Source organism: Hyposmocoma kahamanoa, unplaced genomic scaffold (assembly GCF_003589595.1).
Source record: "Hyposmocoma kahamanoa isolate Upper Pololo Valley unplaced genomic scaffold, ASM358959v1 93, whole genome shotgun sequence".
NCBI classification, from domain to species: Eukaryota; Metazoa; Arthropoda; class Insecta; order Lepidoptera; family Cosmopterigidae; genus Hyposmocoma; species Hyposmocoma kahamanoa.
The window spans coordinates 22,078,560-22,101,975 of record NW_020654810.1 but is presented as its reverse complement, the minus strand read 5'-3'; the positions used below and the strand labels follow the sequence as shown (position 1 = coordinate 22,101,975).

At 36.7% G+C, this 23,416-nt stretch overlaps 1 protein-coding gene across 2 annotated transcripts; it reads left to right on the top strand.

Moving 5' to 3' along the window:
• The first annotated feature begins 3,897 nt into the window (after positions 1-3,897).
• Positions 3,898-22,864, top strand: LOC113237449 (23 kDa integral membrane protein-like). Of its 2 annotated transcripts, none has more exons than XM_026473928.1 (6): positions 3,898-3,994; positions 16,092-16,261; positions 17,301-17,486; positions 20,018-20,191; positions 21,238-21,495; positions 22,747-22,864. In XM_026473928.1, exons 1-6 carry the CDS (start codon positions 3,913-3,915, stop codon positions 22,858-22,860), a joined length of 984 nt encoding a protein of 327 aa, XP_026329713.1. In that variant the 5' UTR covers positions 3,898-3,912; the 3' UTR covers positions 22,861-22,864. The 2 variants fall into 2 exon arrangements, with proteins under 2 accessions (XP_026329713.1, XP_026329714.1); XM_026473929.1 differs by lacking the exon at positions 3,898-3,994 and adding an exon at positions 10,766-10,809.
• The last annotated feature ends 552 nt before the right edge of the window (positions 22,865-23,416 follow it).

Sequence of the window (23,416 nt, the reverse complement as noted above, 5' to 3'; positions counted from 1 at the left end):
TTTCTAATACACGGAGACGTACACACAACTGAAATAGTAATTTCAGTTTTCTAATTTTAAAGCCAACAAAAGTTGATATTTAAAAGTGATATAGGGCCCATTTGCCTGATAAGTTGCCAGGGATGGCCCTTATTTCGTCTCCATTTCTGGTTGTATACTCGATGACTACGCTCCACTCTACAGTATTGTCATGTCCAAGTAACCTGAATAAAAGTGACGTAAGAGAAACTAATTGCGTGTTTACAATAATATCAACATTGATATGTAATTATTTATAAACACTTGAAAATGTCTCTTCAAAGGCCAGAATTCTACAGATAAAAAGGTTCTATATTAAATACAAGAGTGAATACAGTTCACTTTTATATTTATCTAATGCACCTAGGTGAATTAAGTTTACTAAAGGTGTACTTTCTAGATTCGCTTCTAGTTGCCGTTTGCTTGTATCCAACATAAGACACACGTTTGCACGGCCTTAGACTAGACTTCTTCACTTGCGCATTTGCAAATCCGACTATACAAATCTACAAAACTCGGACCCACATTTAACATATTCTGAACACAGCTGTGTAAAAAATTAAAAAAGCACGATTTTGATTTAGGCCACTATAAAGATCAACGATTATATCTTTTCATCGCAACTATACCACGGCACAATACTTTTGTTACAAAGGTATGCTATCAAAAACGTAGCGTCGTATTAATGTTTTTAAAAGAAACTGTTTATTCATACTAAAATACATTTTCTATGAATAGACATAAGTCACAAATTATACTTACGAGGCTACTCTACCAGAGTATTCTTTTATAGTCAGCCTGTAGAAAATATTACATTGAAGATTAGCACCTTTAATAAAATACAAATCGCTTAAATACAAACAATCTAAGCGCCCAGTTACACAACGCGAAAATTTTCGCGAGGCCGCCGCGCGGCGGCCGCCCAGTTACCACACGCTTTCACGTACATTAATGGCGAATCTGAATTCTATTTACTAGTCAACAACATTTAAGTTCCTCTGAATAATACAACCGCGCATTCGCCGCGTAGACCAAAGACAAGCCAGTCTCGCCCGCGCGCCCGGGATACTCATTTAAGAGGGAGCAGAGGAAAAATTCCTAATCTTCGATTTGATTTTAGAGGGGTATATCCACTTTATAGTTAAAAATAATATATTGTATGAGTAATTACACGATATATTCAAGCATATACATTAATCAGAAACATAAAACAATAAAGTTTCCTCGATAGATAAACATCACGAAATGACCTCTAATTTTCACATTTTTTCGATTTATCCTCGAAATGCTACAGGTTATTAGGACAAAAATTATATAATTAATTATATTTACGCATGATCGACAACTGTCACTACGGATTTTTTTTTAATCCCTTTACTTTTAGAGTTATTCCGCTAAAACGAATTTGGTACTTTTAATGCGCAAAATTCAACATCTCCTGTCGCATGTCACGCGAACTTCAGGCATATATTTGTTTCACAAATTTGGGCGGAGCCAACGTCAAAACTTTTTTGGCATGAGAGCTTTTAAGTTAAAACGTAAAAGCTAAATAAATAGAGCGTACTTTGCCGTAACAGTTAGATGCACGCGGTCACTGTGCGGCGGCAACGCGGTCTCCGCGTAGCGGTCGCGAGGCACGAGCGCGATCAAATTCGTGTCGAATATGTTCAACGTTTACTGTTGTAGTATGTCATTTTAAAAAGCGAAAGGACTGACAACAATGTAGTCCAGGCAGGATCGATGATTGTGGTGCAATGTCACGAAATGGCTAAACTAACAGATTCATTAGTAGTATTTCTAGTAGCAGTAGAGCACATTGTGAAAAGGTTCGTCCAAAGTAGTACTGCCGCCTTACCTATTTTTGCCGTCAAGTGGTAATGTCAGCATTACTGTGTTTCGGTCTTGAAGGGTAAGGGTTTGTCAACTTATGTCTCAGGGTGACGGGCGCAGTGGTAGTGCCTCTCAGATTTTTGCAATTTAAAGCTCTGAGTGGCACTGTAACTGTCATAGACAGGCATATAGCTTACCATGGTATAAAAAAAATGAAATAATTCTAGCAACGCAATAGCAGTGTAACCCCATGGAATTCATACAGAAGACGATTTTAAATATATGAGGAATTTAAAATTGGTCAACTTTATTTTATATAATATAGTAATTATAAATACATGAGCAATATACAGGGTAATTTTTAAAATATTAAATTATTAAAAGTCATGGAACAAAAGTTATTGTTCATGATGTTAGTAATATTGTCCTGCGAGGTTGCTAGTATTTTTCATATGTATGTATAATTATTTTAAAAATAAAATATACTTGGAAACAGCATCCAAATATATAGATAAAAATTATGTACTGGTAGAATATATAAATTTGAAAAATAGTTTCATTTCGAATGCAATCGCAAACAAATAATAAATAACGTACGCACTCAACATAATATTCCGACAGGCTACATAGAAGTAGTATTTGTTACAATCCCCATTTTTGACCGAATTGGAGAATGCAGAAGTTATGCTACGCATCTTCTTCATTCCAATATGACATACGTGGACGTCACTGTACCCATATACAGAAGCAATAGCAGCAGCAGAGCTCCTTGTGAAAGAATTCGCCCAGGGCAGTACTACCACTGCGGAGCGCTCCAGAGAGGACGACCCCCTCTCTGACCCGCTTCGAAGACGTAGGCCGGGGAGACGAAGAAGGCACGCCGTCTTCTCCCGCCATAGATTAGGGTCGGGGGACCCCTTCCACCAAGACTAAAGGTGCCCGGGGCACCCTCCAAAGGACTGGACCCGCTCCATGAGGGCCATCCGCCGAGACGTTCCAGTAGTATGCAAAAGCGGATCCTGGGGCGTCTCTATGGAGATGGAGTTAACCGCTGGGTTTTAGTGGGTATACGGGACTACCGCCCGGGAGTCCCGCATAACCGCTCGATGCTCCTTTGAGCCGAGCGGTATGCGTAACGCATTTCCCAGCAACAAAAAAAAGGGGAAGTACTACCGCCTTATCAATTTCTGCCACCTAGCAGTAATGTGTTTCGGTCTTGAAGGGTAAGAGTGCTGATGAAATTACAGGTAAAACTGTTACTGTTATTTTTCGACAGGTGTGTCATTTACCACCAGGCCCACGACTAGTTCGTCCACCACTTGGTATCAGAAAAAAATACATCTCACAGCCTTACGGCCGGGGAAGTCTCCACGTTGTGTCACAATTAAGGACAATTTTATTTGTTAAAAATTCCGCAATTTACTTATTTACTAAATTACGCAATTATTTTTTAATATGTCAATGTGAATTTTTATGTAACAAACAAAACACGATCACTTAACATAATTTTTAAGGAAACAAGTTTAGATTTTCAGTCGTCTCATTTTCATGTTGTATATAAGATATCGTTTCTCAGCTACAAATAATGTAAAGATCACAAGACAATACATAGATAAGCATAAACGTGACATGTCTATGTGCTAATGACAATGTATTCGATTGTTTGTAGGCGTGGCACTTGTAATAGTTATTTATTTAGTCTACTTTATGTCTTATTGTAACATTGACTTGTTTGTAACCATTCAAAGATGTAGGACATCTTTATTTTCTATTGTTTGAAATATTTGATCGACCGACATTAAAAAAGTATAATTAAATATTTTATTCAGTTATAGTGTGGAAGAAAAGTTTTATTCGATTGGAAATAGAAGGGACTGGGGCCTAACCGTCTAACCCAATAGTCCAATTAATTTCAAAAATTAAGAAATACGAGGGCCTGAAGTTCCGAAAGAAAATTTCAATTTCTTTTCATCTTGTCACAATTTTCTGATTTTTTAATTAGAGGACTTCAATGCAAGTGATTAAGTTCATGGTTTAATTGTGAAGTGACTGAAAGTTTAAAAAATGGATAAACCAGGACTAGTTGGTCTTGCCGACCTTTATTTGAAACATTCGATGGATTTAAACCATAACTCACATTTGCCCGGTAAGTTCCCATTTAATATAATATTCCATGTAAAAATTTTAATAACAATTCAACCAACGCCCGGAATAAATGCGGAAAAGTGTTTCTCAATTTTCCTTTTTTATATTTTTATCTAATTATAAAAATAAACCTGTTAAATTTTTACTACACACTCATAGCTAGGACAATCCTATGTCACGGGTGGCATGGACACCCACATAGACAACCACAAATTACACTCAAACTCACGAGAGAAACAATGTAGGCCATACAAATATTTCTCCCTGCCAATGAATCGAACCTGGGACCTCTGCGTGGCAGACCAGCCCCTGTAGCATGGCTGCGCATGATAGTCGCGACGCGCGCGATGAAATTGAAATAAGTGCGCTTTATTGGCTATCTAAATTAGATCTGATTGAGACAGCCAATAGCGATTCATGCGTGAATAGCCACCCTTAGAGGGGGACCAATATGAAGGTACCCTCTTTCCAACTAAAAAAGAATTATGACAATCGGTTCACAAATACCGGAGTTATCGCGTAACATACATGCAAAAAAAACATACCGACGAATTAAGAACCTCCTCCTTTTTTTTTGAAGTCGGTTAAAAACGAACTGCGTTTTTCAGTGATTTTTTAAATTATACGTAGTAATAATAAGCAGAATTCTTACATAAATAATAATATGATTAAAATGCAGACAATTCACGCTTTTTTGGCACATGAATAGACTGGAGCATCAGCCTTTGACTTGCTGGTCCTGACACACACCATTCGTATCTTGGAAGTTCATATTGTAACTAAAAACGATAAACCGCAAAAATCTACTCCTCCTGATATTAAATTCCATTGTCTACTTGTTGTATTCTTTGTACGCAGTTAAATATTCTTTGATGCTAAGTGCAGAATCTTCGGTGGTTGGCACGTATGTCATTTTAAATTTTAAGGTTAGTTATTTCTGTATTAAACGTTAACCCGTCTCTATATGCTACAGTGGCAAATACTTGTCAGGTGAAGCCTGAAAACCAGCAAATTGCTGAAGCTTTTACCTTTTCTTCAACATTGATTTAAGCATTGTTTTATCTTAAATATTGTTGTATGTATTCTGTTGAAGAATAAAGTCCTTTTGTTTTTTTTATTTTTATACACATATAAGTTATTAAAACCAACATGGTTATTATCTATTATAGCAAAAAATAACGCCTTTTGTAAACGTTAATATTAAGTCTAATAAATACTCTTTCAGGAAATGAGAATTGACCCGGAAATAAATGGAAATATTTTAAAAATCACGAATTTGTAAGCTTTTAAAAAAAAATTAAGGCTGCTTTTTTAATGAGACCAAGTGACGGGACGTACAAGTCGCCCATCTGGTGGTAAGTGACACGTCTGTCCATAACAGTTGCAGTACCACTCAGTGCTTTCAATCTCAAAGACCTGAGGGGCACTGCCACTGCAACCGTCACCCCTGAGACATAAGTTGACAAGTCCCATGTGCCTGTAATTTCAATGCTGCTTGAATATGTGCCATGTTGTGGCTGTTAATCTATTACAATTTTAATATTTATTTACATACATACCTGTAGTTTACACGTCCATTTTGTGGAATTAGTAAAGATAAAAAACGAAACAATTGGAAAAAATTGTTAATTGTTTTTTTTTAATTTACAGTAGACTAACTCGGTTTTTTTAATGCAGTTTGAATGCAGAACATCATCTTTATCAATTCAGCTAACTAATGGCATTCTAAATATGAAATTTAAAGTTTTTGAAAAGTGTTAATGACCAGGCTTTTACTCACTTACTCCCTTAGTGCTGTCCCGGCAGTTGCCATCGGGCGCTTGTCAACGTCGGACCTGTGTCAAATTTTCTCCGCCTGTTGTTATTTTAGTCATATCAATTTTAAGCGAGCACATCGCGAGACGCGAGAGGTCCCCCACCTCACCTCCTAAAAACAAAGCTAGCGTTCTTATACCTCGCCTCTAAATGTTTCTTCTAGGGAAAACATAAATTAATATGAATTATGCAACAACAAAATAATACACCTCTGTTACGTATAAATCTCTTCAGGTTCTTCAACTTGTAGCTCTTTATTCGATTGAGCGCAGAGCCTTATTGTCGATGATAAGCTCGAATCTAAACTTTATACTTTAGCCCACCGCCACTGTAGAGAACCGACAGACAGGCAACAAAAAATGTAATTCGCTGAGTATGCCCATAAGCTCCATCCTCATCCCGCACGCCCATTTTACTATCGGACAACCAGACATATGGCAGAATATCATCCTTACTTGCTCGATATTCGCTTCAGGCGTATACTAAGCGTTTTTGTTCATATTTTACTATGCTCACAGCCCAGGAACGGAATTCCCTGCCTGCGACTGTATTTCCGAGCTCATACAACCCGAACATCTTTAAGGTGCGACTGAATAGGCATCTTCTGATCCAGGCTGTTCCGTCGTAGATCCTATCTTTGCTCCAGAGCTAGGTAGTGGCCAAGAACAAGTCCATTTAATTTTAAAGGTAAAAAAGTGTATAGTATAGGGCATCTTGTCTCTTTTGTAAATGTATTTTCTACGTTTATTCTTCACTATTATAAAGTTTTAATGTGATACGCTTGTAGACCGTTATCGCTTTTACGCAAATAACAGTGTAAAGTCCTTAGAGATTGCTATGCAAATTTATTTTCACATTATTAAAAAAATAATATAGTTTTCTTACATTTTCTTGAAAACCTCGGGTGTCATAATAGGGTGAGCTGCTTCAGATGGGAGCCGGAGGGAGGGATGCCGGTGAGCCGGCAGGTATCTCAATCATCTTCATCAGCTGATGTCTGATCCGGAGGGGCTTTCTCGGGCCCGAGTAGTTCCCTTGAAACTGGTTACATGTCAGGGTGTTAGACTCGATGTGGTGCCAGTCCGGCGCGCCGAAACATGGTCTTGACTAGGCGATCCACGAAGCTGTCGAGGCTCTCCATACTCAAGTCCCGTTGAATGACGTCATTTAACTGCCTCAGTGGCCGAACGGTTACCATGCCGGACTGCCACCCAGAGGTCCCCAGGTTCGACTCCCGGGCCAGGAGAAATATTTGAATGGCGTACATTTATTTATCTTGTGAGTTTGGGTGTCATTTGTGGTTGTCTATGTTTGTGTCCATGGCACCCGCGACACAGGGTTTCCCGAGTGCGGTGCTATGTTGAGTGTGTGCGTTATTATAGTCATAATTTATAATCATTCCTCACTTATTATTATACTTTATACTAAAAGAAATTGTGTTCGAGTAGTCACTTACTGTTCGACGGAAAATCTTAACACCGCGATTCAGAAATAGTGTTTTCGATGCCAACGCCATCTAGCGGGAAACTTTGGAACTATTATTACAAAGTATGGTATGAAATAGGTTTGTTACACAGTTTAATTTATGATTATTATACAAAGAGTCGAATATTATACAAAAGAATCGAATGCATAGAAAAATTTTCACCTTAAATTTTCACCATTTTTTTGGGACTTGAACCCATGACCGCATTCACATGAATACTTTGCAGATTCTACGGCTGAAATTAGTCGACACGTTATTTATTCTTAAATAGGTGAGTTACAAAATTTCACATTAAACAGCATTTCTATAAATGGATCGTATTATTTTTATCACTTTAATGTGATAAAAGGACTTCGACGTATAATCACTTGTGAATTTATAATACCTACCAAGGTTACGATAGTATACCTATACCGGAATGAATTCACATACAACGTATAGATAACTTATATATATATATATATATATATATATATTTCCTTATTAGTAGTTGATATAGATAAATCAGGTTTTTCTTTTCAATTGTTTCCGAGGCCCCTACTGCTCCCCTGGGAGTCTTCAGCGCCCACTGACTACACAACTATGATTTCGAACAAATAAATAATGTTTATTAATAAAAATACCTTTAATTTCTATATTTATTTTATTTATGTGAACAATGGAACGAAATTTCGAAAAATTTAACATTTTTTTATCAACGATTTCTTATCAAACAGCGCACCGCGGCGGTCACAGGCCATAATGCTCATTGAATAGATACTTTACAATTTGTATTTTAGTGTGTCCAGTGTAAGGAGAGCTTTGACAGACTTGCTGTACCCGCTTGTAATGTTTGACGACCTCGGTGGCCCAACGGTTTGCACTGCGAGTGTAAGTTCCATTTCCGGTAGGACCATTTACGAAATGAACTATTATAAATTTGTTTCGGGTCTGGAATGTACCTCGGAGTGTTTTTTTTTATAACATCAAGTGACGGGACGAACAAGTCGTGCGCCTGATGGTAAGCTACACGCCTGTCCATAACAGTTACAGTGCCACTCAGAGCTTTAAATTGCAAAGATCTGAGGGGCACTGCCACTGCACCCGTCCCCCTGAGACATTGACAAGTCCCATGTGCCTGCAATTTCACCAGCACTCTTACCCTTCTAAACCGGAATGCACTAATGCTGGCATTACTGCTTGGCGGCAGAAATAGGTAAGGTGTCATTACTACCCTGGACGATCTCTTTCAGAAGGAGCTCTACTGCTACTTAAGTTCTATAGCTCTGGTGCTTATAGTAAACACGGGGAATTTCTTAAGTACCTAGTATGATAGCCTCATAAAAATAAAAATAAAATACTCTATTTTCGTTATTGTGTTTATTCTCTCGCTCTTTTGCGCCTTGCTCGTATGTCGTATATATATTTTTATTGTAAGAATAAGTGCGCACTTGACCTCCATCATACCTGGTTGAAAGTGACGAAGAGGTCGACGATGGAATATGCACACTTGTACAATGCCTGTTCACTTCAAAATAACACTCGCCTTCAAAATAATAATAATAATTGAGGAGCAACCGTTTTCCCACTGGACTACCATTGCTCTATATTTTAAACCTTTATTGCAATAAGGCCACTGCAAAATGTACTGCAAAATGACAACTTTTGAGAGGTGGATAGAATTTCTGAAATGAATATTCATAATAACAATAGATCTTTATTTTCTCTCACAAAGTCTTGGAATAGATTATAGTAGGGACTTATCGATACCAGAAGTGTCAATGAATGTAAGGGGACAAACCACGGTTTTTCAGGAGAGCCATAAAACGATTTTATTTTTTTAAATCTGTCTATAACTTTTTACTGTCTGCTCCAATTTTGATTGTGTCTAGAGCAAAGTTTCTTAGAATGTCGTCTTCTTTCATGGTATAAACGAAAAATTTAGGAATGCCCAGTGGTTAAAAATATAGCATGTCCCTTACATTAAAAAAAGATCTTTAGTTGTATTTACGATACTAATATTTTATGTGTAAGCCATCGAGCATAGTGTAAGCATGAAGAGAAATAGAAAATTACACGTAATACTATTGTGAAGGATCCTTTTCTAGATCATTAAGTCACCACGTCACATGGCACCAGTGGTATATGCCATTTGATTGAGGTCATATAAATATTACAACAAAATTTATATTTAATATGAAAAACGATATCCTGGTTTATCAAACAAGCCGAAAATTTATGATTTTCAATTTTATAAGTCATTTAAGTAAAAATAAATGTGAATATCAATAAAATTACATAACCAACACACATACATTGTACTATTTGTTATACATAAATAGAGCACATTATTATTAAAATTGATTTAAAAATAGTATGTAAATAACATAAGAAATTTGTGCAATCACCTTTAAAATTCCTCGAAATGATTAGAGTTTGATAAGCGTCACTAATTATCCCCCTGAGTGTAATAAGGCCATATCCACAAACTGAAAATTTTTCAGGAGAGTGGTTTAAAAATTCTCCGAACGAAATTAGATTGCTTTTATATGCTTAAATATGAGACAATTATAAAATTTCACATAATTTTTTTGTATACATAAAAGTTCGTTATATTTTTATGACTTTCTTATACTAATATTATTTCTTGCAATCATTACAAAATGGAGGTTCTTAAAGTCGAGCACTGTGTTAGTAGGTACCAGAATTTAAAAAATATAAATTAAAACAAAATACCAAAAAGATAGCATAGAAGTGCTTTAATCTGTCCATTATATCTTCATAAACCATCATTATCACAAATACGCTCTTTTTAGTTCTGAACCAAAATTCTATTGTCTATAGTACTTGCCACTGAACTGAAAAATAAGTTTCAAAAAATGAACGTCGTATTCTTGTATTCTCCTTAAATGCGCCACTGAGTTTCTGAACTGAATAACGTCACTATATGTGAAATAATATCTCAAAATGTTACACAGCATGTGCAAAGGTGTTTACCATTTAGCAAAAAATGTTTAAACACAATATAAAAACTCTACATGACGCTGCTCAAACATTCTACTGCCTCCTATTGGTTAAAATACAAGCGGCACTTGACCAATCACGGACACTTCTATTCTATCTCTTTGTTTTTTGTTTAGTGGCGATTGTTTGGCTTTCGTTTGGATTTGTTGTCGTGGATTGTTAACAAATAATCTTTAAATATTGGTTGTGTTTCATTATTTTAATTCACTCGTACAAAAAAATATTGTAAGCAATCATTACGTAATTAGGTCTTAAAATCTCGTAACTATTACTTAGACCACGTGTCAGAGCCTCGTGGCCTAAACGGCGCTCGACTCGATTGCAGAAAATACTATTATTGAACTTATCTGAGTCCACCCAACAATAGCCAAACCGGTCGTCAATCGAAGCGTTGGTGCGGTAGTCCGTACATCCATTGTTGTTATACTGATGAGAATGTATTTAATGCGGGAGTGTCCGTAGACCGCCCAGTCGGGCGACCTACACGGTTATGGGGAATTCTCGCTCTCATGGTAAGCAGATCTTATTTATTTATCAAGTTTTCATTGGTTATGGTACTAATACATATGTAGTTTATTTTATGGTATGGCAATGTGTCAGTTCACCGAATAAAAAGTTATTACTGTGACATTGTAGAAATACATTGCTTGTTGTGAAACGCATTCCCAAACAAGTTCGAAAAGTAAAAATTTTTGAGAAACAGACAAAGTAAATATAAAATACTTATATAAAGAATGCTATAAAACTTATATCTATTGTTTTTCATACTGAATTTTGTCAACCATTGTCACAAAAACAGCATTTTGAGAAAATGTTGTTTGCCAAAAATGATTTTTGTGTTAAGCAGTTTTTCAGGTTAAAATATTTACGTCCTGTTTAAAAATTTAATTTTGGTTTTTAATTGTTTTAATTTTAAAACTGAATTTAAAACGGGACGTTAATATTTTAAAGCAGTCGTGAAAAAATAAAACAGGCTCCACTGAACTTCTTTTCGAAATAGCGCTTTCGCCTTTTCTACAAAACATCGACGATATAAGATACAATTAACTTACTTTGTTCACAAGATATACAAGAATTCTATCTAACATTATGTAATATTTCTACTGAAAAACGGAATAAATTTGTTTTGCCTCATAACAATCGAAAGATTCTTGCCATTAAAAATTACAAAACTCTATACTGAGACTTACAGTGTTTTGGTTTGACTCTAGGCTACCTTTTTTAAATCGTTTTTTTTCAGTTTCACAAAATGTTAATTTTCGAATTACTCCACTTTATTATGGACGGTGCTATTAACTTAAGTCTTTTGTACTAGTGATTGTGATAACTGCCAACAAACTTCCTGCTCTTCAATATGGGACATTATACTACTAGTTTTTGAGTAGAAATCCACGTATCAAAAATTGACTACCTTTTTGTGCTTGATTTCACGTGTAGAATAATTAAACAGTGGCATAAAGTGTACTAGTATCTTGTGTGCTAATAAGTTTGATAGGGTAAGTGGTTTTTGTTTTGCTCCGGCGCTTTACTAAAGACAATTTTCACGCCTTGCTACTGGTACCTATCGTACCTGGGCGGCTCCTCCACTGAGGTTACTTTACTTATTATATATATATTTTTTGTGTTATGAGTTTGTTACGTCATATTGACCAAAATTATTGGTCTTGTAAAGGGTACGATCAGCCTTTTCTTCTATCATTTGTAATGTCCGTATGGTTTCAAACTCCACTTCGAAAAATCTTTATTTTCATAAATTAATTTAATTTTTGGAAAGACAAGTTTCTAGGGATTGTAATTTTTTTTGCCTGTGATATCAAGTGACGGGACGAACAAGTGGTGCGCTTGCAAAGATCTGACATAAGTTGACAAGTCCCATGTGCCTTTAATTTATAATATATGTCAATATATAAAATATGTCTACTATAACGTCATGATCATTCTTTAGGTGGAATGTAATGTTTTCTTCAAACTTAAATGGGACCACTACTGAGTGCCCCCTTCCCAACAAAAAAAGAATAATCGAAATCGGCGCACAGAAGTCGGAGTAATCGAAATCGAATTGGGAATTTCCTCCTTTTTTTGGCGGTTACTAAAGACAAACCTGAAAATTAGTAAATTAATAGCAGTAGACCTCCTTGTCAAAGAGTTCGTCCAAAGAGGTACTGCCACCTTACCTATTTCTGCCGCCAAGCAGTCATGTCAGCATTACGGTGTTCCGGTTCTGAAGGGTAAGGGTGCTGGTGAAATTACAGGCACATGGGACTTGTCAACTTATGTCTCAGGGTGACGGGCGCAGTAGCAGTGCCCCTAAGATCTTTGCGATTTAAAGCTCTGAGAGTCGTATTCCAGAACATACTCAATGCTCAAGTCAGGACTTGAGCAGACTTGAGTATGATTTCAAGCACTGGAAATACGACCCTAATGGCAAGGACTTGAGTATGATTTTCAGTGCTTTAAATCATACTCCAGTCCTGACTTGAGCATTGAGTAGAGTTCTGAAATACGACCCTGAGTGGCGCTGCAACTGTTATGGACAGGTGTGTCGCTTACCACCTGGCCCACGACTTGTTCGTTTCGTCACTTAAAAAAAATAATTCGTCACACAAAAAAAATATTGTACTCTTCCATGATTTTCGTTGTACTGACCGCATAAGCAAAGTTTTTGCAGGAAAATAAAGTTTTTCAATTTTTTGCTCATAGCCAATAAACAAAAATCGTGTTACAGAATCAATACTAGAGCACCTTTAGGACACTACATTTTAAAGTATTGGCGTATAAAGTCATCCACTTTTGTAACCTGGAGCAATAATAGTAGAATGTTTTTAAAATAGATATGAAACTTCGAGGGCCGAGAGTGGTGTCCTGGAGGTTAAGGCTCTACCTTTGGATCGCCAGGCTTACGCGCAGGCGCAAGTAGCGGCCTTCGCGAGTCGCTTTTTAAAAAGTCAGTGTCTTATAACTAGTTATACCCCTAAAGTTCACTTTTCCTGTCAATCGTTGTCGAAATATGGCGACTATAAATGGAGTACTTTCACAAGAATAACCAATGACAAAGCGACATCTTTTGTCGAGCGCTCGTAACCGTAACGGTCAAGTCACACTGAAAGAGCTGCGGCCGAAGGAGCATTTTTGGTCCAGTGGAAGAAATATTATTTGCACCAATGAATGTTATCTCTTGAAACGGCTTATTCTTTCTATTACAATACAGCAATAAAACCATTACCGCTTCTTTTACTCAAGCGTAATCATGGGAGCGCTAAATGTTTGTTTTTCTGAATCCTAGTTTTAAATTATTTCTTTGCTCTTCAGGCCGTTTTTTCAAACTTGTAACTTGTTCACTCTTTTGTCCTCTTGTATTCCAAAGATGAAGTGATAAGTTGAATCGGTGCAAACAATGTTTCGCCAACTGTACAAAGTTTAGCTAAGCTATAAGGGTCAAGTCACGCTGAAAGAGCAGCAGCCAGAGCATTTTTAGTACAAAGCTTAGCATTTGGAATCTTATCTTCTAAAAAAAAGTTCAAATTCCTTTAAAGTGATAGAATGTATAGTGTGGCACCGCGAGCAGCCGCGAGGCCGCGCGAAACTTGTAGCGACTGATTTAAAGAGTCACCGTGTTAGCTTCTCCGGCTGCTGCGCGCTTCTGCACTTTCAGTGTTACTTGACCCTAAAGGTACCTGGGTGAAGAAAACACGTAATTTTCTCACGGGTGGAGCTGTGGCAAAAAAGTGGTTCAAAAACCAAAGACCCTGCAGCAAGCTGGAAAGAAATTCGTATGATTTGCTGAGTGCATGTGCAATATGTGTATTAAACACGTATTCTGTTGCTCCCTCAACTTTATCTTACAGTTTTTCCTGTAACCCGAAGGCTCCCTGGAAGAGATTGCTATTTAGCCATAAGGCCGCCAGTTGTAGCTGTGCAATAAATAATATTTGTAGTGTAAATCGTTCATTTTCGATTTTTTTTCGGATCTACATTGCGTATAATTTGTATTTTCAAACAAACCAACGATTCGGGTTCTTTAAAGGTGATCCGGAAAATAAAGAAATATGGTCTGATCCCAAAGTAACTAAAGCAATTGTGTTATGGAAATAGGAAACAATGACGGTACTGTAGTCTAGGCTCTACTCTATGAGTAGAATCACTGGCTGAGTGAATATAGTTTTGTATTTAGAATGTGTTTGAAATAGATTAGAAAGAATAGAACATCTTGAGGGTTCGAGATGTAACCCGAGTCAGAAAATATGCAAAAAAGTACAATAAAGCAAGTTTTGAAGATTATCCCAGTTTATATTTACAAAAGTACCTCTCGCTACGCAACACGAGCTACGTCCAAGCTTACAGTACCATAAACACCCAGACTCGAGACAAAATAGGAAAGCTATTTCATCAGGAAGTCGGGGATAATGCCAATCCTCGTAAGTAGTGTTGGCAAAAAGCACGTACCCGCATAAACCAAATTACTACAGGAAAGGCATTTAACGTTATTACTTTGGTATTTCAATGGCTAGGACTACAATTTTTACACAGTAAGCATTAATTTGTGTTGTCTACGGACTGATAACAATAGATCCCCGTAAATCACGCTAATTTGGTTGCCACGACGTTTACGCGGATTTGATTTGTCCACTAAATTACCGGTATGGAGACTCATAATGAAATGCTAGTTACGCGTAATTGGACTATCTCCAGTCTGATGGCTTAAAAAAGAAAGTTGACGAATCGTAGACAATCCCAATGTTGTCATGTGATTATTCTAACCAATGAAAAGCTTTGAATTAGACCGCAATAAAATTTAGCATTTGCAGGAATAAATGTCAGTAACTAATTAAAAAGTCAATTTTGGATTGGGCCACTACTTTTGAAAAGCAGCGAGTTCACGCGGCGCGGTAGCTGCGACAAAACACATTGGGAACTTGTAGTCGAATGCACATCTCATAACACTTAGGACTTGAGACCGTTCTTGTTGAGTGGAGTTTAGATCTTAAGTGTCAAAGTGTGTACGCTATTTCCCTATCACAAATCGCGTGATTCCGTGAAGTGTCATACGTCGCCTTACTTTCTTAAACTCATATCTCAAAGTACAAAATTACTGAAATGCAAAAAATGGATTGAATAGACAAATTTTGCAGATTGATTTTACATCACATTCCCTTCATATTTATATAGTGGTTTTTATCTATTCTTAAAGTACTTAAAGCATTCAAATTAACACCCTTGATAAGAAATTTAAAATAATTTTCTAATTATTTTAAATTTTATTGCTATCTAGTTTCGCCATCTCCTGAATAATCACTCTTTATAAGATGGTTACCTATCACCAGCTAGTAACATGATTTCCAGAATTGTGGAGCTGTATGGTAAAATTGTACGGCGGTACAATTTTATCTAAGAATAGTAATAATAATTAGTAAGCATTTTCAGCAATCTAAATCATATGGAAAACAGCCAGTTTTATAACAAACTTGATTAGACCAAACAAACTTCTACCCAAAGAATACATATGTGTAACAATTATTCTACCAATAGGTTTTCGTGCAAACGATACTTCTGCTGTAAGACAATTCTGTCTTGAAATTTATACCAAAACTGTCATCGCACTAATGAAAAAAAGTCGAACCGTTTTCGGACTAATGAAATTCGGAAAAAAGAAATTCGAGTTTGTGATAGGTTACCTTTGAGAAAGTAAGGCATCGATATGTAACTATCCGCAGCTCCGTTGCCAAGTCTCTATGCAGTTTAGCAGTACATTTGTTTAATATTTAAATATTATGCAACAAAATTTCTTGTTTCACAGAAAAAAAACCCCAACACGATCACAATGCTGAAGACAACCCGGACTGCCACAAAAAGGCGAATCGCATAGAAGTGCTGTACAAAAAAAAGCTTGAAAAAATGAAGAACGGGGAATCGTGTGGTTTAATCTGTGCCAAGATCTTGTTTATTCTCTTGGCCATTGCCACAGTGGTTCGTATAGATTTTTCACTCTCGAGTTCTATTATTGCGAAGTTTAGCAAGAACCGTTGAGCCTGCATCACCATTATACATCTAAAACAGACTGTAATGCTGAAGCAGGCTCATATCTTTCTAATTAAGTTTCATTTATAGTGGCCCTCCCTAACAACCGTTGCCACCGCGAAGCTGATGAACCAAAGTTAAAGTCAGATAATCATTTATTCCATAGGTAACATTTTTACACTTGAAAACGTCACTTTTTTAAGCTGCTGGTTCACTACTCTGACCTCCCTGAGAAGAACGAGCAAGAAACTCTAGGGATTGCTCTTTTCAAATAAACTTAAATGCAAGGGAATTGTCTTGGAATCATAATTGTGTGGAATCTAGATTCTTGTTGTCTTTCCATACTTCTTTATCTAAAACATACTCTTCAATTTTGTAATACGAATTTTCAATTAAAATACTTTTAATGTAAGTTTTAAACTTAGGAAATGATAATCTTAATATATTCTCCGGAATCTTATTGTAAAAATGTATACAGTTCCCCATAAAAGAATCGTTTACCTTAGTTAAACGAAATCGTGGTACCATGAGTTTGGACTTCGTTCTAAGGTTAATATTATGGATATCGTCTTTCTTAACGAAATTATGTATATTTTTACAGATATACAAAATATTTGAGTAAATGTAGTGTGATGCCACAGTCATGATACCAATCTCCTTAAACTTTTCTCTGAGAGAAACCCGAGAACCTAAACGGTACACAGAACGAATCGCACAAATATGGTTTATATACCTGCCGTTAACGTTAATTCAACTTCCAACTAGGAATGCACATTATGATTCGACTCAAGTTTACCGAGTGTTGTGAATCTTATTCGATGTGCAGCTTTCATCGCGTCATTTTCCTTCACCGAAAAGCTCATAATAAATTTCAAATTAAATTACAACTAAATGCTAGCCCGAATTCTAAACCACGGTCTCTATTTGAGAGGAGGTATGCCAAACCATTAGGCTAGCGTGGTTTTATTAATAAATTTACCTCTTCCAGATAAACTCCCTGGCAGTCATTATAGTAGCAGCATCAACAGCCTTCGCCACCAAGATTTACAGCAGTGATTTATCAGGCCGACTGGTAGCCATGATCATTCTCGCTGTGACTGCCGCCATTGCCCTCTGCATTGCAATTTATGCTATTGTTGGAGTGTCTACCAAGAAAGTCAAGCCGTTATATGCGGTAAGTTTCGAAACGTCACCAACCGCAGTGGTAATTGAAATAAGATACAAAATGCTTTACATCCATTTGTTGGGTTACTTTCGAAGATGTTTCTATACTTTTTAAATAAAGCAGTAGGGAAGCCCTGTATCGCAGGTGCCATGGACATGGATAAGTTTAGAAGTTCCTCCATCCAAGTCAAAGTCCATTTTAAACAAAAAATAATCCTTTGTGACGGAATTAATACTATGTAAAAAACTGACCTCGTTTACAAAAAATTCAAATAAATGTAACTGTAGAAATAAAGACCATGTGTTATATCGTTAGAATCTGCATGGAATGCACTAGTTTTTCTGCCACAGGGACACCTTTTCGTAGTGCATTTTATTTTAGTGAGATTCTCTTGAAAACAAAGTTTTGTGTTTAGTGGAAAGAAAATTGTTCACTAAAGAGATGTTTGTGAAAAGAGTTCTGTCGGAAAAATAAAATATATGTCACAAACGTAAGGCCAAAAAAAAATCACTTCGAAAATCCTTGTGAGTATTTTTTGTGATTTTTTAGGGGTGCTCTTAGCGATTTTTCCAAATAAACAAAAGAGTTGAATAACTTTTAAATCATCACTTTTCGAATCCCAGTACATAGTTAAATCAATTGGAAATACTAATACCCTACATCCTCATTTCGTTTAAACCATCACTTCCTGGCCACCCTGTATTATGATCATACGTCGTCGATCAGTAGCAATAAACCTCCTTATGAAAGAATTCGTTCAGGAAAGTACTGCCACTTTATCTATTTCTGCGGCCAAGCGGTAATATGACGCAAGGATGAGTATTGTAAGTAACGATGCGTCTTGTTTGTTATACGTAATCATATACAGGTTGACTTATCTGATTTTGTATGTTAATTAAAAAATTACAACCTGTATGCGAAGTCATAAAATTAAACAATCACACCGCATAAACACCAATGTATTTTACGACAAAACCGCAAAATTACATAGGTATGTCACTTCATTGTCATCTATAGTATCTTATCGAGTTGTAGCAAATTATAATATAGGCGTCAGTTTGTATGCAAAATGTTGTTTCTTCTTGTTTGACCACTAGCGGTGCTGTATAATTTGCCATACAAAATTGTGAACTAATTTACACGGTCCCTAGTGACAACTGTCACACTAAACTCGTGGTAGAGGCACTGACGTCACTTGAGTAAATTCGTTAGAGCTTACTAGCTGCTAGTTAATGGTACAGGCCGATTCCTAGAGTCAAAAGAAACATTTGGAGGAACGACTACGAGATCAGTATGAACCTCTATAGTTTTTGTTTATGCTAATCGAATCCGAAGGTCATTCACTTGAACTTTGCTACTAGAAATACAGTACTCGAGTTCACTGAAACCTCTTACTGGCATATCACGCGAACCGTTCACGTCCGATTTTAATTCAATAATGTTTTTAATCAATTCGAATTCCAATGGCATTTAAATCAGGAAAATAAATTTAAAAACTCATAATAGACTACCTCAAAGTACAGTTTTAGTACCTTTCCTTTGTTTTAAAGTCAAATTTATCTAATAAATGTGGAGTAAATTAAATTACTCAGCGAGGGTTAGATTGTGCAAAAAGCAGCGATTCTGTTGAATATTTTTACATGCAACTAATTTTCGCAACCTCCGCTTAACTTAACTACAATACCATCACAATTTTTAATAGCGATAAAGCTCCTTGTGAGTTCGTCCCGGAAAGTACTGCCACCTTGCCTACTTCTGCTTCTGCTTCGCGTTTCTGTATTCCGGTTTTGAACGGTAAGCGTGCTGGTGAAATTACCAGCACATGAGATTTGTCAACTTATGTCTCAGGATGACGGGCGCAGAGGCAGTGCCCCTCAGATCTTTACGATTAAAAGCTCTGAACGACACTACAACTGTCAAGAATAGTTCGTACCGTCACTTGGTAAAAAACAAAAATACTCTCGAAACGTGTTCCATCTTTGCGAGGCATCGTCAGGAGGTGTTGGCTCTCTACGTTCGACCGAAGAATCATTCTTCATATGATAACCATTCTCCGGTGTTTGCGATGACGCCAAGTAGTATACGTCTGTTGTTATTAATAAGAATTTGCCAAGTCAAATTCGCTGCTCCTCTTGATCTTATTACCAAATCCGAAAGTCTTCCCCCGAGCACTAGCTGCAGTGGTCATTATGCAAATCCCTGAATCATCTCAGGTCTCAAGTTGGTCGATGGAGGGACACTCTCACTTGCTCTCATGGTCACTGTGTCCGACCAGCTGCACCCCCGAAGACCAGCTAAAGGCAACGGATAGGGGCATAGAGGTGGCTGCTTACTGGGCTAATGTATCTAATACTGGTTTTCTGTTGGTTTTTGTTAATAACTCGACAAGAAAAAGAGCAATAATAACTTCCACAAAGTCGTTATTCACTTATTCCGCATCAGCCATAGTAAAAACCACTTGTAAAGTTAATGACGTTACACTAAATATTGTTAATTGTAGAAGAAAACATTCGATCATACGAAACTGTATTTTTTTCCAGTCTGCATTGGTGCTATTTACCCTGGCCATAATTCAAGCAATCTTATCAGGGATATCGTTAAGGATATACCCATCAGATGAGGCGACAATCTCAAGGTCGTTAGTAGAATCATTCAAGCTGGCCAGAGAGAACAATCCACGACATTTGAGGATATGGACGACGACTGAAAGTGACGTGAGTTTCTAAGTACCCATATTTTTTGTATCATTTATGTGTCAATTGGCGGGTTTTATACATGAGCGATTGAGCGCGCGTGTAAAGGCGTTGGAAGATAAAGGAAATAACCGCGCCATTGCACTTATCAGTCGCGCTCTTAATCTCGCACTCCAACATATGCCAGTTTCACGCGTTCTATCCTGCGCTATTAATCTTTATACGAACGCTCTAAATCGTCTTCTAATTGTAAAGGACGTTAGCTTTAAAAACTTCAAACAGATAAACGTGCACGATTGCCCGTGCAGGCTTTCCAGTGCCCAATCCTGTTCGATGATCACGCGCCATAGATAGACTGTGTAAAGAGGGCTATTGCGTTAAAATTTTCCTGGTGTACAGACTCTGCTTCTATGTTAGAAGTCTTTTGCTCTAACAATGACAACAAAGAATAAATAACGCACACCGTTGTGCACACCTGTTTTTATGGTGTTGCCATCTCTGAGGTACCGGGTTCGAATCCCAGCCGGGTCAATGTAGAAACTAACTTTTCTATATGGTCTCGGGTGTGGGTGTTTGTGCTACCGTCGTTGTTTCCGATTTCCATAACATAAGGGCTTTAGTTACTTACTTTGGGATTACAATATTTACAGCCTGGTATTGAACATCGTTTTATTCTATAAAAAGCATCGATAAAGTCTTTGATTGTAGTAGCAGTAGACCTCCTTGTGAAGAAATTTGTCCAGGGAAGTACTGACACCTTACCTATTTCTGCTGTCAAGCAGTAATGCTAGCATTACGAAGATTAAGGGTGCTGGTGAAATTACAGGCACATGGGACTTGTCAACTTACGTCTCAGGGTGACGGGCGCAGTAGCTGTGTTCCTCAGACCTTTGTGATTTAAAGCTCTGAGTGTCACTGCAACTGTTATGGATAGGCGTGTAGCTTACCATCAGGCGCACGACTTGGTCGTCCCGTCACTTGATATTATGAAAAAAAACTTGATAAGCGTCCAAGAAAGCCAAATCAACACTACGAGCGTGATTGTAATCCAAATTTCCAATCTTTAGCTCAACTGCTGCGGCGTCTACAGCCCTGAGGACTACCGAACTCCTCGCATGCCGATCATCTTCCCACCAGACGTGCCGATATCCTGCTGTCCCACTTACTCCCCCGACCGATCCTCATTGGTACAAGAGAGAGAGCGAGAGACCTGCAAGGCCAGGAAGGAATACTTCGACATAGGCTGCAAAAGTTTAGTCATCGAAGTACTTAGAGAATCATCGACTATAGTCCTCGGAGTCACTATTCCGATGATTATTTTCGAGGTAAGTCTGAGTTAGGTGTCAACTGATTCTGGTACGAGTTCAAATTGTAATTACGTTGTTTGTTTTTTTAGGAAAGTCTATCTAATTTTGACCTATGCCATGGATATGTTAATGGCTTTCCAGTATAGAGAAACGCAATTCAAAAACTTATAATTTGTTAGAAAAAGGGTGTAAAAAACACGCAGGCGTATCTTGACACGCAAAGCTGTGTCAAGATACGCCTGCTTTTTTTGTTAAGGGTTAATAACGTGGTGAAATTAATTACCGATTCCAGTTCAATTTTCAATGCCTTAGTAACAATAAATAAATTAATAAATTTGGTACACTCTGTGTATCGGTGCAGCATTATTATTTTGGTTTAGGGCACTATGTTTTGAATAGCAGTGTTGTAGTTTTAAAGTAAATAAGTAGATATTAGGACTTTGGTGGTTATTCACTAAATTCGTCATCATCCCCAACAACCTATTTATACGTCCCACTACTAGGCACATAGACCAGTGCCTCTACTATGAGATTACAGTGACAGTTATCGCTAGAGACTGCGTATAAGGTTTGTATACAAAATGTTGTTCCTTCTTGTGGCCGTAGGAGTGCTATATAATTTGCCATACAAAATTGTGTATTAATTTAAGCAGTCGCTAGCAACAACTGCCACAGTAAACACGTGGTAGAGGCACTGAGAAGTAATTATATTTAGTACATAGGTAATTACATTTTACAAATTTAGTATACAAGCACTTTTCCCATTATAGTTTGCCGATTCTTAGGTGGGTGTACGAATAAATCGTACGTGTCTGTTCTTAATGTAGGCCGTAAACATTATGCTTCCTTTACAATAAATTTTAGTGTACATCACGCACTCAGCGGAGTTAGTCGTTTTAATTACCTCCGTCTATCACCTTATCATATTATCAATATACCGATCAAATATTAAAGATTATCATCATTCTTATCAATTATCATTATATCAGTGAATGTAGAATAAACCCTACATTTGGGATATACTTTCTTATTAAAATATTAAAATAAAATATTTTGTCAAAAGAACATAGATATTGTTGGTCAAAACTATATTACACATTTACTATTAATGAATCTCGTTCAATGTTTTTTTAAGACAATTTTTATATTCAAAACTTGAGAAACATTAATTCATTCTCTTGTTCCTACAAAACGATTGAAATCTATTTGTTTGTTAATTATTTAAGTACATAATACGCCTTCTTATACTACCTTCCATTTTGTTTTCAGGTTATTTTGTCTATATTTAGCGGCTGTTTATCCCGAGAGAAAAAACCATCGAAGAAAAAAGCAATGTGCCCGCCTTGTGCAGAAGACGGAGTCGCAAGTCCAAACCCTTCTTAAAGCATAAAAACACCAAAATAACAAGGAAATTAAAACTTAGATCTCAACCTGGCAAATAAAAATTAACAGTTCTGTCAATGACAAAATGAAACTATTATTTAAACATATTTTATTGAGCAGTATTTTGTAGAAATCGCTTTTAAGGTTGTTATTAAAATAAATAAGTAAATAACAATGAGATATAAGAACGCGTATTTTGATTTTATTTTTAAGGTCAGTGCCATCTATGCGCTAACTAATAAACTTGATAACAGAAGCAGAAATGGTTTAAGCATGGCGGCTATTCATCGTACTAGTACTTATAGTTGTCGAGAGATGGCAGTGTAAAAAACAAAATAATTCAAAGCTTTTTGGTTTAACTACATATTACATAATTTTATTATAATGTAGTGCGGCATTACTGTGTGGTTTATACTTTCGAATAAATGGCTATAATTCATATTTTCGAAATCAACATTTTTCTCGTTAAATTTATATTTATCACTTTATCAGCACTATTTTTTTGTAGTAAGTTGTAAGCTGACACTAAAGTGCATAAAAAATTGGACTCGATTGA